Source organism: Aptenodytes forsteri, unplaced genomic scaffold (genome assembly GCF_000699145.1).
Source record: "Aptenodytes forsteri isolate BGI_AS27 unplaced genomic scaffold, ASM69914v1 Scaffold273, whole genome shotgun sequence".
Classification (NCBI taxonomy): Eukaryota; Metazoa; Chordata; class Aves; order Sphenisciformes; family Spheniscidae; genus Aptenodytes; species Aptenodytes forsteri.
Window position 1 is genome coordinate 4,483,508 of NW_008795041.1, and position 15,012 is coordinate 4,498,519.

Sequence of the window (15,012 nt, forward strand, 5' to 3'; positions counted from 1 at the left end):
GGCGCTGGGAGCAGGTTAGGCTGGTCGCAGCGGGTTTGGGTTGGCTGGATGAGGCCTTTCGCTTGCTGGTGAGGTGGGTCCAAAGCTCGGCGGGTTGGCGTCCTGGCTTTGCGGGTGAAGCCTTTGTGTGGCAGTGGTGGAGACGTGCAGTTTCCTCCTTGTAAGGGCTGTCCTGCTGACTGGTGTTAAAGGCTCTTTCCTCTCCGAAGTGGTGTCATAAATTGGCGTTCTGTTCCCGAGCGGGCTAGATGGATTGGTTGCCAGCCCCGTCTTGGTTGGTCTACCGAGGAAACTTTCTTGACTACCAAGAAAATCAGTTGCAGTGGTCTCTTGCTGTGGTAGTCTTGCCTATTAAATGTCTTGCCTGGGCTGCTTCACGTATTGCACATATATGCAGATAAAACCAGTCGAAAATCCTATTGCTGCCTCCCTGGTCTTCAGCAAGCTAGAAGAGCTTATTTGTCTTTACAGGAATAATGTTTGCTATTCTTGGGGTTTGAGCACAAGAATTCTTTTTGTGTTATAGCTAAGCATGTTGATATTCGTTATTGAAGCATCTCACTAATTTCAGAGAGTTTCTTTACTTCCTTTCATTGTTGACCGTGGCATTTGCCAGGTCAACAACCTTTCATTGTTGACCGTGGCATTTGCCAGTCGGAAAGAGCACAGATAGGCCTAGTTGGGAGGTCAGTAGGAATTACCTTTAAGGCCTATTCTCTACTTTTTCAGCTGGCCCTTGAATGCTTACAATTGACTGGAGCTTATAGCTGAATTTAGCCTTATACCAGTCTTGAGGAAAAAATAGCATGCGTGCATAATTGTGTGCACCAGGAACAATTCTCTTGATGACAGGATTTGCATCATGCTTACGTGCTTGTCACCCTACTAGATGGTGCCATCTGCAGGTCATGTTCCCATGGTTGACTTCAGTGCGTGTAGTCATTTTAAGTTAGATATGCAAGAAATATAAATTGAATTGCCTGGGTTAGGTGGACAAAACTTGTTTTGTATTGAATGTGAACATTTTATTCATGTAATAGTTGAGAATAGAATGAGTGAGCTTACATTTTTACACAGATGTGTTTATTTGATTGTTATGCACAGAACCTGCATGTAACAGTGTAACAATACACGATTTAATGTCAATTAATGTGTGTGTGTTATTTGTATCTTAGCAAAATATTTATATCCTGTCCTGCACTGAGGACTCTTTTGGCATTGTGAATTTTTGCTTGAACTGAGCAGCTCATCCATATGAATTCAGTGCAGGATGGAAATTAACTGTAAACAGTTTCAAAAATAGTACAGAGGAACATTTCAGCGGATTTCAACATTTGTCTGATATTTGGACAAACAGCTTTAAAAAAAAAAAAACAACCAACCAGCTACTCTTTCAGAGTTGTCTTTTTAACTATACAGAATGTATTTCTAAGTGCTTTGATTTGCCAGGTGCTACCAGTGGGTTCATGCAACAGTCTATTTAGGACAGCAGAATTTTTGTCTGGTACCTAAAGTAGAAATAACAGTATTTGAGGAAAAAGTAGCCATTTAAAGAAAAAAAAAATAAATCCATGACGCTAATGAAATCTCTGGACTTACTGACTCCAAAGTGTTAGTTGTAATTATATAGTGACTGTAATGGAACCTTATACCAATTAAACAACTGTTTATTGACAAACCTTTGTTTTTAAAACATAGGTGCAGTTCACAATGTAGCCCATGGAAAGTTAGTTGAATTTGTTATGTGTAATTTTAAGATTGGAGGTAGATAAGGGTGGTTTTTGTGCATTAGAGCTATTTTAGAGTTTTTTTTGTTTACTTTCATCTTTCTTTAACACCTTGAGCCTATACCAATTTACAGTCAGTGTTTTGATTTGCAACCTATACTTATTTACAGTCAGGATTTTGTTCACTTTTTGTCCTATTTCACATACTTAAAAGACCGGAATGCATATCTAGAATTATTTTAATGAGCTTGGTTGGATTTTGCCGAAGAGAACTACTGGATAATTTTTAAGAAAATACATATAGTACTCTCTAAACTTTTAGATACAAGATGAATAAATTCTAAAATCTCCCTCATACAGGATGTTACCAAGTTGACGCCTCTTTCACCAGAAGTCATCAGCAGACAAGCAACAATTAATATAGGTAAAAACAAACTTCTAAAAAGAAGGGGGGCATTCATGTGACTCTTTCTGGTGCTCATGCACTAGCATATGGTACCTATGTGACAACATTTTTAAGAAATTCTTACTGGAACAGACAGTAATATAGATATAGTGTTTTTATTATAAATTTTGTCAAGACGCAGGAGAAGACTTGTCAAACCCTTTTAACTTGAAAAGCACCAATTTTACTTCCAAGAACATTGTTGAATGAAGTGGGGAATAGTTGCTAAAGCAAAGTGTATTTTACCTTAAAATTAAGCATTGAAATGAGTTTCATGAAAATGCAAAGGTCTGTCCATTGGGAGCTCAATTTAGGATCTTGTTTGTTTAAACCCATACATGCTTCTGATGGGAGCTCTGGACTTAATGGCTACAGAGAGTTTGGGGTAATTATGTGTTGATCGTAATGGAACATTGCACAAAATTAAACAGTGGTTTATTGACAAACATTTGCTTTTAAAACATAGGTACAATTGGTCATGTAGCCCATGGAAAGTCGACAGTAGTCAAAGCTATATCTGGAGTTCATACTGTCAGATTTAAAAATGAACTGGAAAGAAATATCACAATCAAGCTGGGTTATGCTAATGCAAAGGTGAGTCATTTCTATAAATCTAGCAGATATGTTGCTAGTATATTTCAGGGTGGATGTAAGCTTATAAATAGCTAACCCTTGATGAATTAAACTTTTTCTCAATTTTTAAAAATTACTGACAGATTTACAAGCTGGATGACCCAAGCTGTTCCCGGCCAGAGTGTTACCGATCCTGTGGAAGCAGCACCCCAGATGAGTTCCCTACAGATATTCCTGGCACCAAAGGGAACTTTAAACTAGTCAGGTAACTGCTGTAAAATTAAGGGTATAAATTGTGTTTACTTTATGTGCGCTTCCTTTTACATAACTGAAAATAGTCAGGATTGAGCTGCAAGCTGAATGAATTGTTATGGCAGACCACATGTTCTTAGATGCTGGACACCCCTGATCTAAGGTATCATCTAAACTGCCTTGTTTTTATTGGTCGTGATGCACAGTCCACAGTAGAGCACAACTGTCTCTCTGTCATCGGGTATTTGCAGGACTCTGAAGTGAAATGATTTTTTTTTTCCTACTATTAATATAAGTACATTTTAAAGCCACTAGAATGAGAACTAATGTGGACCATGCAAACACATCTTTAAAATTCCTTTCTGGAGGCTGATTTTTGTTAAACTTTTCTTCCTAGAGGCAGAAAAGTTTTCAAAGTTCTTAAAATGAATCTATGAAAACCTGATACTTAATGTGAGATCAGGCCTCTAAGTGGGGGCCAGGTGTCCTTTGTTTACTTCATTTCTAAGAAAGCATAGCATGGTCATTATGCAAGCATAGTAACCACAACAGTTGTTAGATGGGTCTTTGCAATGATTGCTCAGATGAGAGTAATCACAAAGACTGTTGTACGACAAGATTCCTAGTTCATGCTTACGTGTAAAATACACGTACTGTTGTAATCACGTATTTCCTTCCTTTCCTCAAATTCCCAGTAGACCGCTTGTTCTAACAATAACTTCTGTTGGAGTGTGACAGTCATGCAGCCGTTGTTAAACTATTGGCTAAAAGCTTTGGATTCTTTATCTTACTGTTTATTTGGTTATAGTAGATTTTTAACATTGTCAGCGAAGCAGCAAGTTAGTCCCTTGCTTTTTGGTGGCATGCTACAAGGCAATAAGTTTTCTTCACTGAATAGGTTCAGGCAAGAATGTAGTGAATCAATTATTGTGGTCTGCACAATGAAATCATAAGGTTCGGAATAAGAGCTGTAACGTTGTCTCTAGATAAAACTTGGAAGTGAAATGCAATTATAATAGAGTAATTAAAGACGCATAATTTTCTAAAATTGGAGAATGGGAGACGTCTTTTAAGAGATAAGAGAAATCCTGTGGTTTGTTGTTTTTGGTTTGTTGTGTTTGGGGTTTTTTTATTATTCTGGTGCATTTAAATCTAGTCTAATTTACAAGTGAATATGTGAAATATTAAAGCAGTACCTAGTATGGATATATGGTATCGAATCTTAAAACTCAGAAAAACTATTCAGTAGCCATTCAGTAGTCTTTGTGTTCTTACGAAAATACTTTCAAGATACTACGTCTCAGCATCTGTCTTGAAATGTTTATTTTATCTATCTATTTTAAGGATGCTTTTAACCTTTGTGTCTGCCTAGCCACTCATAAATCAGTCAGAGAAATTGTTGATAATTGGCTTTTGGACTTCTTTTTAACCTTCTTCTACAACAGGCATGTCTCTTTTGTGGATTGTCCTGGCCATGATATTTTGATGGCTACTATGTTGAACGGTGCAGCAGTAATGGATGCAGCTTTACTGTTGATAGGTAATGATTGCTACACAAAAGCAGAGCTCTATTTTTTTAATATCATGAAGCAACTTTATATGGGTTTTAAAATTCAGTGGGGCGGGTGAGCGATTAAAACCAGTGAATGCTTTTGAGATGTGTTAAAGAAAATTAAGTTACGCTATAACAAAAATGTACCCTAACAAGGTGGGGGTTTTTTAAACATAGCTATATATACTCATTAGTCTGGTAGCTGGCCCAATTGATAGATTAATTGGCAAAGACGAAACCTTGTAGTGGTATAGTACTGTAAAATTTATATCATTTTATGGAAATACATTAGCTACAGGTATATTTTGAGTTTCTCTGAAGCTTCAGTTTGCTTTAAATACATAGCCTTAGCCATGCAGGAGAGTCCACAAAATCAGTACCAACAGTAAAAACTCAGATAAATATGGACAAAATCAAGGTATGGGAGATTTATCTCAATTCATACAATTTTTGTTCTGATTTGCAAACAACGGGAAATGAGTAAAACTCATTTTTATATGTCTATAGAACAATGTGGTGCTCTACAGTGATAAATAGCAATTATGTTATCTGGATAGGGCCTGTCAACAAACAAGAACAGCTTCAGATATTGTAGTTTAAATCATCTGAGATAGCTGATAAGCCGTCATGCCTCCTGCCTGTTTAGGTCTAGAAAGTGTGATAGACCAAACTTCAAGATTAGCCACCATAATGGCACATCAGGACAAAGTTGGCTTCTTGGATGGCTGAAATCCAAAACATGCTGATAACTGCCCTATTCACGTACTTCATGTATTTATTGTGTGTTGTACAGTTTGGGGATCTTGGCATTTTTACGGCTTTGGTGATGAAAAAAAAACACCAAGGAATTTTAAGATATTTCTTTAAAGGTGAATTGTCCATTTTGCTACAGTCAGCATTGAGATGTCTAGAGACTTAGGGGATGGAATAAGTCAAGTAGACACAAGTTAGCTCTCAGTATCTTTGGAAATTGTAAATGTTTTTATTGGGAAGTAGAATGAGGGACTCTAGCAACCTCTCATCTGTCATGTATTGTGTGGGTGGTAAAGCCAGCACTTCTGGAGAAGAGTACGTGCTTACTAACTTGGATGTTTCACATGTAGCTTACTGAGAGCTGACTGTCTTTTTTTATAAAGACACAATGGAAAGTAGATGTCCTAACTGTAGGAGTTTTGTCTATCTTTGTAGTTTCTATATTGCAGTCACTTTTCTTCTTCCAGCTGGTAATGAGTCATGCCCTCAACCCCAGACCTCAGAACATCTAGCTGCTATAGAAATCATGAAACTGAAACACATTTTGATTCTACAGAATAAGATTGATTTGGTGAAGGAGAGCCAGGCTAAAGAACAGTATGAACAGATTCTTGCATTTGTACAAGGTAAGTTTTCAACAGCAGAAATCCAGTTAATGGTGGAAATTCTTCTGTGTTGGGACATGGACATAGTGGTTTTCTATATGTTTATAAAAAAGCTTCCCCTGCTTAGATGATGCTGTTGTACATAGTCTGCTAATCTGAAAAGTAGACCATTGGAGTTGTACTTCTTACTCGTGTCAGACTGCTTATGTAAAATGTTATGGCTGGTGGTCAGAGCTCTTGATGTGAAACTAATAGCAAGAGCTCTTGTCTAGTAGCTTTCACTGAATTTGTGGTTTCTTCTTGGTATTGTCTCTTCTCGGATTGTTTCTTTGCTAGGGATTGTACTGCGATTTTACTGCAGTGCAGGAGAGAACGAAGCAGTACTTGTTAGGGGCACCTTGTAGGTATAAATGCGTTAGTTACCTTTATCTAATCACAAAAGATTGGTCTTTCATCTCTCTCTGTAAGTCCAGTTCAGGCAGTGTTATTCTACTCTGTCCATAAAGTTTCATCTTTCCCAGGAACTTCCACTGTTTTCCTTGCTTATCTGCTTTAGCTGGGGTATGTGAAAAGCTGCAGAGCTAGATTGTCACCATCAAAAGTAGCCAATGGGTCTGTCTGGGGTTTTTTTTTGTAAGTTCAGAATTGTTGCCTTGCATAAGCAGTTCATACATAACAGCTATGTCAGAGTGGCTTGATGTGTAAACTTGGAGTTTGTAAGAACTGGAGTTATCACAAGAAACGTAGATATAATTAAAACAAGTAACATTTAACAGGCCTTGATAAGTAAATGCATCCTTCCATAAAATTAGGATTTTTCTAAAATATGTAATTCTATTGCAAAACTTAGAAAACATATATCGTTAAATTGGTAGGAATTTTAGTTTGTCAGAATGAAATCTGACTGTAAAATTAATACTGATGTATCAAATACTGAGATATCCAATCTCTCTGAGGAAATTATCTTGAGAATATTTCTGATCACGATGTAGGAAGTGAATTCTCCCTTAGAGCAGAAGATTATCTTGCACAGTGTTCAGAGAGCAACTGTAAAGCTCTTCAGCACACAGTTATCCAGAGGCAACATGAGGGTTGTTTCAGAATGCCTCAAAAAGTAGGTCTGGCTGGTTTGAGCTAAAATGTTGAATGGAAGGCTAAAAGCTCTGATACGTACTGCTTTGGGAAATACACATAAAATGTGCCTTGAAATTCACTAGTATTTTTAACACTGTAGAGCACTTGGTCATGTTGCTGTAAATACTATATTAAGGCTTGATGTTGAACTTGATTTTGTTTTAGGTACAGTTGCAGAAGGAGCTCCAATAATTCCAATCTCAGCACAGTTGAAATACAACATTGAGGTAGTTTGCGAGTATATAGTGAAGAAAATCCCAGTCCCTTTGCGAGACTTCACATCTGAACCAAGGCTTATTGGTATGTAAATGCTTAGGTCTGGGCTTTTGTAGCTAACCATTTACTATGTGTATCTACACTTAGAATAGCATGTTGCTGAATGCTCTAAAAAGAGGTAGGTTTAAAAGGAGCACTTAGTGCGCTCTTAAAACTTGCGTATTTTCCGAGAGCTGTATTGTTTGTTCAGTTAATTGCTATAGTTAAATCTATTTGAGGTAATTGCTGGGTTTTGTGTATATTCTATTGCACTAAAATGCAATAAAGATGAGAAATTTATCTATGTCTTAAAAACATTCCTTTAGTTGCTATGAATTTAAATTTAATTTAACAAAGTACTGACAAACTGCTGAATTTGAAAATTAAATTGTTTTCATGAAAATCTTAGAGGTAGCCTGGTTAGATTTTCTGTGTTAGTCTCCTGTCTCCTGGATATAATTGTCAAAGTCTCAGTTCTTGTCCAGCATATTACGAAATTCAGTTCCACTACGATGAATCCATTTGTTTGTCCTTTTTCCACATAAAACATGGGAGACCTACCAAACATGTTCAGAATGCATAAAAATTGACTACATTAAAACAAGGTTCCAGTATTCACAATTGACATTGTGAATATTGAAGGGCTTTTGTAATATAGTTGATCAGTGCTTTCTTTTTCAGATACTGATCTTTAACTTAATTTCTGCCATGCAGAAACAGTTTTAAAAAACACTTATGTATATGAGCAGCTTAAATGGTTTTGAGAATGAAAATCAACTATATACTTAAAAATTGGGAATAAAATATTCATCATATTTTGGTGTTCTTCCTGAATTATGTTTTTGTAATATTTATAAATATGTGTATACCTTCATAGGAATAGGGAAGCAGTCAAAGTTGCTAAAGACACTAATTCTTTAAAAACCTGATCTTAAATATAAACCTGGTTATGGTCTATTCTTTTCAGTAATTAGATCTTTTGATGTCAACAAGCCTGGCTGTGAAGTTGATGACCTTAAGGGAGGTGTAGCTGGTGGCAGTATTCTAAAGGGTGTGTTAAAGGTAACCTTTTCCCTCTCTTGTCCAGAGATTTGTAATGATAACAATGAGTAGAGTTTTTGCATGCTTAGTACAAAATGAATCTGTATAATTGAATTTTTTTTAAACGAGAGTACAGTCAGCTGGCACTTATCCTTTCTGTCTGTGCCTCATTTTTACTTTCCTGTTTTAAAATACCAGAACAAGAAACACTGATTTTATTTTTTAAGTATATTTTTGTTACTGTAGTCTTAGCTTTTGCTAATAATGGTACTGATTTCATTGCTTATAAAAATTGAGGGAGTTACTTTTTTTCTGTCCTACCACTTTTACTTGCTGAATTATTGGGGAAAAGAGGGGAGCAAAAGAACTTTAAAAGTGTGTGGGTTCCCACAGGTCCCACTTCCCCTTTTAAGTATACTGTATATTTTGATTTTTTATTTTGCTTGTGGGATACCGTCAATAGATGGAAGCTTTAAAAGTTGCTCTGCTAGACTGGAAAGCAAACTACAGCTTTGAACATTCAAACAACTTGTATTTTCTTTGTCTTGTGGTTTACTGATGCTGATCAGTTACACCGATTGAATTAACTCAATTTTTCTCAGTGCTGTGACATTTCTGAATGAAATGCCCTTTTAAAAAATTAAACTAAAATTTAAATGTTGGAGTTATTCCTGATAAAGATCCTTTGCTAAAGCAGTGTTACAAATTGTATTGAAAAGAAAATCAATTGTTACATTGGCTATAAGATGCAGAGCTTTCAGTATTGTTCAATTTGCAGTAAACAGTGCAACAGAACTCCTAGAAGTTCTACAGTAGCCCAGAACCAAGGACTTGTATAAATAGTAGATCTTGGGATAAGTAGGTCTTATCTGTGACTAGTGGTTAGCTTTATCTTCCTGTGAAACAACCAGTTAATCACTTTTTCACTTCTGTAATTAGGTGGGTCAGGAAATTGAGGTGCGGCCTGGTATTGTGTCCAAGGACAGTGAAGGAAAACTCATGTGCAAGCCAATCTTTTCCAAAATTGTGTCACTCTTTGCCGAACACAATGATCTACAATATGCTGCTCCAGGGGGTCTTATAGGTAAGAATATTCTCTTATGAAAAGATTTATTTCTTCATGCTTACTGAAAACACTTGGTTTCATTCAACAATAGGTTTCAGTGTAGTAAACAAAAAGGCTATGAGCCATTTCAAATAATTCATATATGGGTGTGAAAATTAGATATTTAATAAATAATTTTCCTGAACGTCACTGGCCAGTGCAGATCAACTTGCATTGTTATTTGTACCAGCTTTAACAGTAGAATAGTTCTTTATCTGTTTAGACAGAGCTCACAGTCTTGCTGACGTTCTGAAAGTGCTGTGCAGGTAATAAGGAATTCCCAGTACGTTCTCAGTTTGTTGGTTTTGGATCTCCTTCAACTATTTTAATATGTGAATGTGACAGCTACCTTTCAGTTACTCCTTGTGACTTTCCTTGTTGTGTTGTAGGTGTTGGAACTAAGATTGATCCAACTTTGTGTCGGGCTGACCGAATGGTAGGCCAAGTTCTTGGTGCAGTTGGAGCACTACCGGAAATATTTACAGAGCTAGAAATTTCCTATTTCTTGCTGAGACGGCTATTAGGTGTGCGCACTGAAGGAGACAAGAAAGCTGCGAAGGTCTGTACCCCTTTCATTTTTCCTGACTTCTCTTCTTGTGATAAGTTCTATCAGTATATACGTTTTTTGATCTTACGTAGTAATTTTGTCTCCCTGTTCATATATACTTGCCACTAAACTTATCTGCTTATTTAATATTGTAGAAGAATGCTTTTCAGAGGAGTAGGAATTCATATCAGAGTAGTTTAAAGTAGCATAAAATATTTACGTGTCCTGAAGTTAGGTATTCTTCTAAACATACTGGTAGTTGTTTTCCTTTGCTATCAGCTTATTCATTTGTGCAGTAATTAGTTTTACATATGTACTGATCTACTTCCTACTTACCTGCTTTTTGTAGATTCTCTTTCTGAAGAACTTTTTAAAGCTAAGTATTTTTGAAACATTGTAGTTGAAAAGAAACTGAACTTGATGCATGGCACAGTCTCATGTTCCATGGTCTGTTTTACACAAATCAAATTAAAAGATCATAGTTTTCCCTGTTAGCATTAAAATATGTAAACTGCTTCATGCAACAGTAAGTTAAGTGCTTCAGTGCTCTCTATCCTGTGAAATGAATTATTTTTTGAGAAATCATTTTGATGTATGTAGGCATAAGGGAAATGAGAATATCCAGATTATTTAAAAGAATGGTATAACATTCCAGTTTGTAGCAGTATCTGAGACTGTTTACGCTTTTAATACAGTATGTGCAATCTTCAGTATGTTTTGTAGAAAATGTAGAGAAATTCCAAGAAAGTATATCATACCAAGAACCTGCAGTACTACATGCGCAACATATTTACGTATTTGTCCTTTCACATATAAACTTTATCCACTGACACTGTGTGGGGGAGTATTTATAGTTTTTGCATTTCTCAGTTATATCTTTTGTTTTGTGGCAGGAAGGAAACAGAAGATACTCAATATTGTCTGTGGTATGTTTTTTTAAATACTAAAGCTTATGTTTCAGAGGTTTATATGTCTGTCTTCAGGTGCAAAAATTATCGAAGAACGAAGTTTTAATGGTAAACATAGGATCCTTATCTACTGGAGGGAGAGTCAGTGCAGTAAAGGCTGATTTGGGGAAGATTGTGCTAACTAACCCAGTATGCACAGAAGTGGGAGAAAAAATTGCCCTGAGTCGAAGAGTTGAGAAACACTGGCGGGGGGGGGGGGGGGGGTGGTGGGGTTTTAATGGTAAACATAGGATCCTTATCTACTGGAGGGAGAGTCAGTGCAGTAAAGGCTGATTTGGGGAAGATTGTGCTAACTAACCCAGTATGCACAGAAGTGGGAGAAAAAATTGCCCTGAGTCGAAGAGTTGAGAAACACTGGCGGTAAGTTGGTGCTAAATTGGTAGAGTACCTGGTAGTTACATTGTTAACAAAAAAATACCTGGATCTGATTTTTTTCTAGAATAGGGAAGTGTATGTCTGTTTTAAACATTCCTCTGGATTCTCCTAACACATTGACACCATTATTATGGGATGCTTCATTTCATTACTAGCCTCTTTTTGAAGAAGCATTACAATTAGGTAGATATCTATTAGTTAACAGACAAGGAAACATCTGAGGTTCATGGTTTGTTGCCAAAACTGCCGTGCCATAAATTGAGCTAACAGTAGGCAATCTTGGCAGAGCAGTTTGGAAATTCTAGTAGTTAACACATTGACACCATTATTATGGGATGCTTCATTTCATTACTAGCCTCTTTTTGAAGAAGCATTACAATTAGGTAGATATCTATTAGTTAACAGACAAGGAAACATCTGAGGTTCATGGTTTGTTGCCAAAACTGCCGTGCCATAAATTGAGCTAACAGTAGGCAATCTTGGCAGAGCAGTTTGGAAATTCTAGTAGTTAAGCCAAAGCCTGTCTTTATACACACCTAAGTCAACGGCGTTCTGCGTGTGGAGCTGTATGTGATTTCTAGTGCAACCTTGAAGTAATAGCAGGGGAATGGAGGAGGGACGTTCTAAGGTTTGAGTATTTTATGTACTGTGAGCAGAGAGGAAAGAAGAAAGTATCAACTGGATTGACCCATTCAGATTACAAATATAAAATGTCTGACTGCACAGAAGCATCTGGAGGCTGAAAGTGATGAGCAGAATTGGTTGATTCATTTTAATCTTAGTGCCATACTTCTCTTTAGATGGTTATGCATACTGTTCCTGTTGTGTTCCATAAGACTACATGAATATCATAAGAACATAAGGGTATTTAGATTCATTGACCCTGCACAGCTCTTGTAGTATAAGGGAACATAGCCATTTTTACAGGAAGTCTCTACTGTATGAAAAAGAACCAAGCTTTAAATATCCATGGATGCATGTTTCTTTTTCAGATCAACAAGAAAGCGTAGGTGGGAATTTAGTGCTTGCTGTCTCAGAGCTAGCTGACAAATTAGGGAAGAGATTATTCTCTAAAAAAAAACAAGGAAAAAAGATAATGTCTTGAACAGGAGGGGGGGGGGAGGAAACAGGAGGGGGGGGGAGGAAGACAGGACCCAAATTAAGTCAGGGAAAGCAGAAGGAAGAGGAGAAACTATGTATATTGGAAATGATACTTTTTTTTGAGCTATAGACTGACAGCCTGTGCAAATTTTAATGTGAGTTTTGTTGCTTCCGTAGATTACTTCCCACTTGAAAAACATGACCAAATTTTGCCAAAAAGCCCACTTGTCTCTGGATTACAGGGTGGGCAAGTAGTGGCAGCCTGCTATAAAGATGCTGTTATTAAAAAGTTGCCTTCTGTGCTGTATTAAAAGGACAAAGAGACAACATAAGGAAACTGAAAGTTGAGAAAAGGGAAAGGAGGCAAACTGGGAAGAGCAGCATAATAAAATCCAGTTGGAGTAAAGATAATGTACGGTTGGTGCTGTGAGAAGGAACTTGTAGCCTGAGGCAACAGACTACTGAAAAGATGTAAGAAAGTGAGAAAGCAAGAGACGAAAAGGAGATATAAAATAGAAAGTAAATATGTAGAGGCATAGAGGTTTTAACAGTAAATGGCCAAGCAAACAGGATACACTAGTGATTCCAAGGAACAGTCAATTCAGAGGTGGTGGACTAGTTATAACCTATGGATATGGTCCTAAAAAGTGGGAAGTGCTGGGCTAATATACCTAGTTCCTTTTCTGGTGTCCAGGGACAGGCTCTACTGCTTAGCAAACTAAATTGAGATGGACATGTGGTTTCTGTGTATCTCCTTGCCAGAAATTGGCAACGTTTTAAAGACAGTTGTATTAATAACATGGACTGCCTGCTGATTGTGGAAATGGACATAATCTTAATTTCTTTTCAAAAGTGTGTTTTTCTGAGGCAACGGTGGCCTGTAAAAGGGGCATTCATTTTAGTCAATATAAATAGTAGAACTTATCTGAGAGTTGAGTTACCTTTATAGGTTACATGTTCATTGAAAGTTACAGCTCTGTTTATAATCTTACTGTCATCTTGTCTGAATTTTCACATTTTCATTTCTATTTGAAAGTAATGCAGCACTTCAGGCACAGGTGAAAGAGATCGAGCTGTGAATAGAGTTAGAGTCCACCAATACAACATAAGTTACAAAATTTTCAAATTTTTAGTTTACTGTTCAAAGGTACATCCTTAGCTGATTACAAACATGCATCATCCCTTTTTATTCTGTGTTTCCACTAACCAGCCTTAGATCTTGTAGGATATTTTGGGTGGGAGACAAGGGGAGAAAATTCAAAATGTGAGTACTGAAGTCATAAGCATGACAGAAGGATGTTGATTTATCCTGGATATTTCTGACTACTATATTAAAAGTAATATAAACTGTTTTTCTTTTTGCAGTTTAATTGGTTGGGGTCAAATCAGAAGAGGAGTGACAATCAAGCCAACTGTTGATGATGACTGAAGAACAAAAGAAAGTGCTTCATTTTTAAAGATGAAGTGCCTATTTCTATTTTGGAGGGGGTATATTTTCGCAGTGGAATTGGAAGCTATGCAAACATTATCTTTGAGTTGTATGGCTGTCCTTGTACATTTTATTGAATTTTACCCTCTTACTAAAATACTAGTCACTATCACCATTAAAAGTGTAAAAGAATTGGCGTAGAAGTGGGTTTAATTAGCCACATTTTAGTAGAAATTAATTGTACATGTCTCATGGCATGTCTAATTTATGTTATTTTGTGTTTCAGATATCTGTTTAATATCAGTCAAGCAGCCCCAGTGTAACACACAAACCATAAATCTGGTATTGAAATAAAATATTGCTTATTTTCATTAATTCATACAATTTTTCTGAGTAAAAAGACTGCAGTGGTTGTTCAACCAGTACAAGAATTAAAAGCAAGAAACCAAACTCTTCTTGAAGACTAGTACCCTTTCTGCACAACATCTTGTTTTGTTTAGACAGCTGTTTACAACAAAAACTTTCTTCCTTAGTTTGTATGGTTCTGACTTTAGGATTCTAGCTGTATTACACTTTGTAATTAGGATGGCAATGTTGACTTGCTTAAATTTGTCACTTCCAATATTACAAGGAGTTTTGGGTAAACCCCCAAAGAAAAACTACAAGTAAACTGGATCTGAACTGGCAGTAGGGTTTTTGACCTTATTTTAGAATGGATTTATGAAAGGAATGTGATTAGTTTGAAACGTAGCTGCTTGTCATCGTGGAACTCTGTGTGGGTGACCTGAGAGCTCTTTATACAGTAGGAGTAAACTGCTTATTTCAAAGTGATATCGAGCACATTTAGCTATGATCTTGAACTATAAAATATCTGGAAAAGGCTGTAGAAGGGAATGATTTGAGGGTAGGGGGGAGGGCATTCAGAATGAGATGAGGAAAAAGGTATAAAACCACTTTTGCTTAGCTAGCCTGAATCACACTCCTTAGGAGAAAACATAATGTAATAAACTTACTGTAGGGTGCTAATACTTTCATCCATTTAGGTTTAACTTCTTCATTTGTACTAATGTACGTAGTTCTAGGTATTTTATATACTAGACTATTTAGCAAGTCATGCTACTCTCCATATTTTTATACAAAGTACAGCGTT

At 36.6% G+C, this 15,012-nt stretch overlaps 1 protein-coding gene across 1 annotated transcript in view; it reads left to right on the top strand.

The window, feature by feature from the left end:
* Positions 1 to 14,549, top strand: part of EIF2S3 (eukaryotic translation initiation factor 2 subunit gamma) — a 19,059-nt gene extending 4,510 nt beyond the window's left edge. The window contains exons 3-14 of the mRNA XM_009276941.1: positions 2,088 to 2,151; positions 2,639 to 2,766; positions 2,889 to 3,010; positions 4,443 to 4,537; positions 5,770 to 5,928; positions 7,207 to 7,341; positions 8,264 to 8,358; positions 9,277 to 9,421; positions 9,832 to 10,001; positions 10,973 to 11,011; positions 11,184 to 11,317; positions 13,799 to 14,549. Of these exons, the coding sequence (XP_009275216.1) occupies positions 2,088 to 2,151; positions 2,639 to 2,766; positions 2,889 to 3,010; positions 4,443 to 4,537; positions 5,770 to 5,928; positions 7,207 to 7,341; positions 8,264 to 8,358; positions 9,277 to 9,421; positions 9,832 to 10,001; positions 10,973 to 11,011; positions 11,184 to 11,317; positions 13,799 to 13,862 (1,350 nt within the window). The 3' untranslated portion in view covers positions 13,863 to 14,549. The remainder of the gene's footprint in view (positions 1 to 2,087; positions 2,152 to 2,638; positions 2,767 to 2,888; positions 3,011 to 4,442; positions 4,538 to 5,769; positions 5,929 to 7,206; positions 7,342 to 8,263; positions 8,359 to 9,276; positions 9,422 to 9,831; positions 10,002 to 10,972; positions 11,012 to 11,183; positions 11,318 to 13,798) is intronic.
* The last annotated feature ends 463 nt before the right edge of the window (positions 14,550 to 15,012 follow it).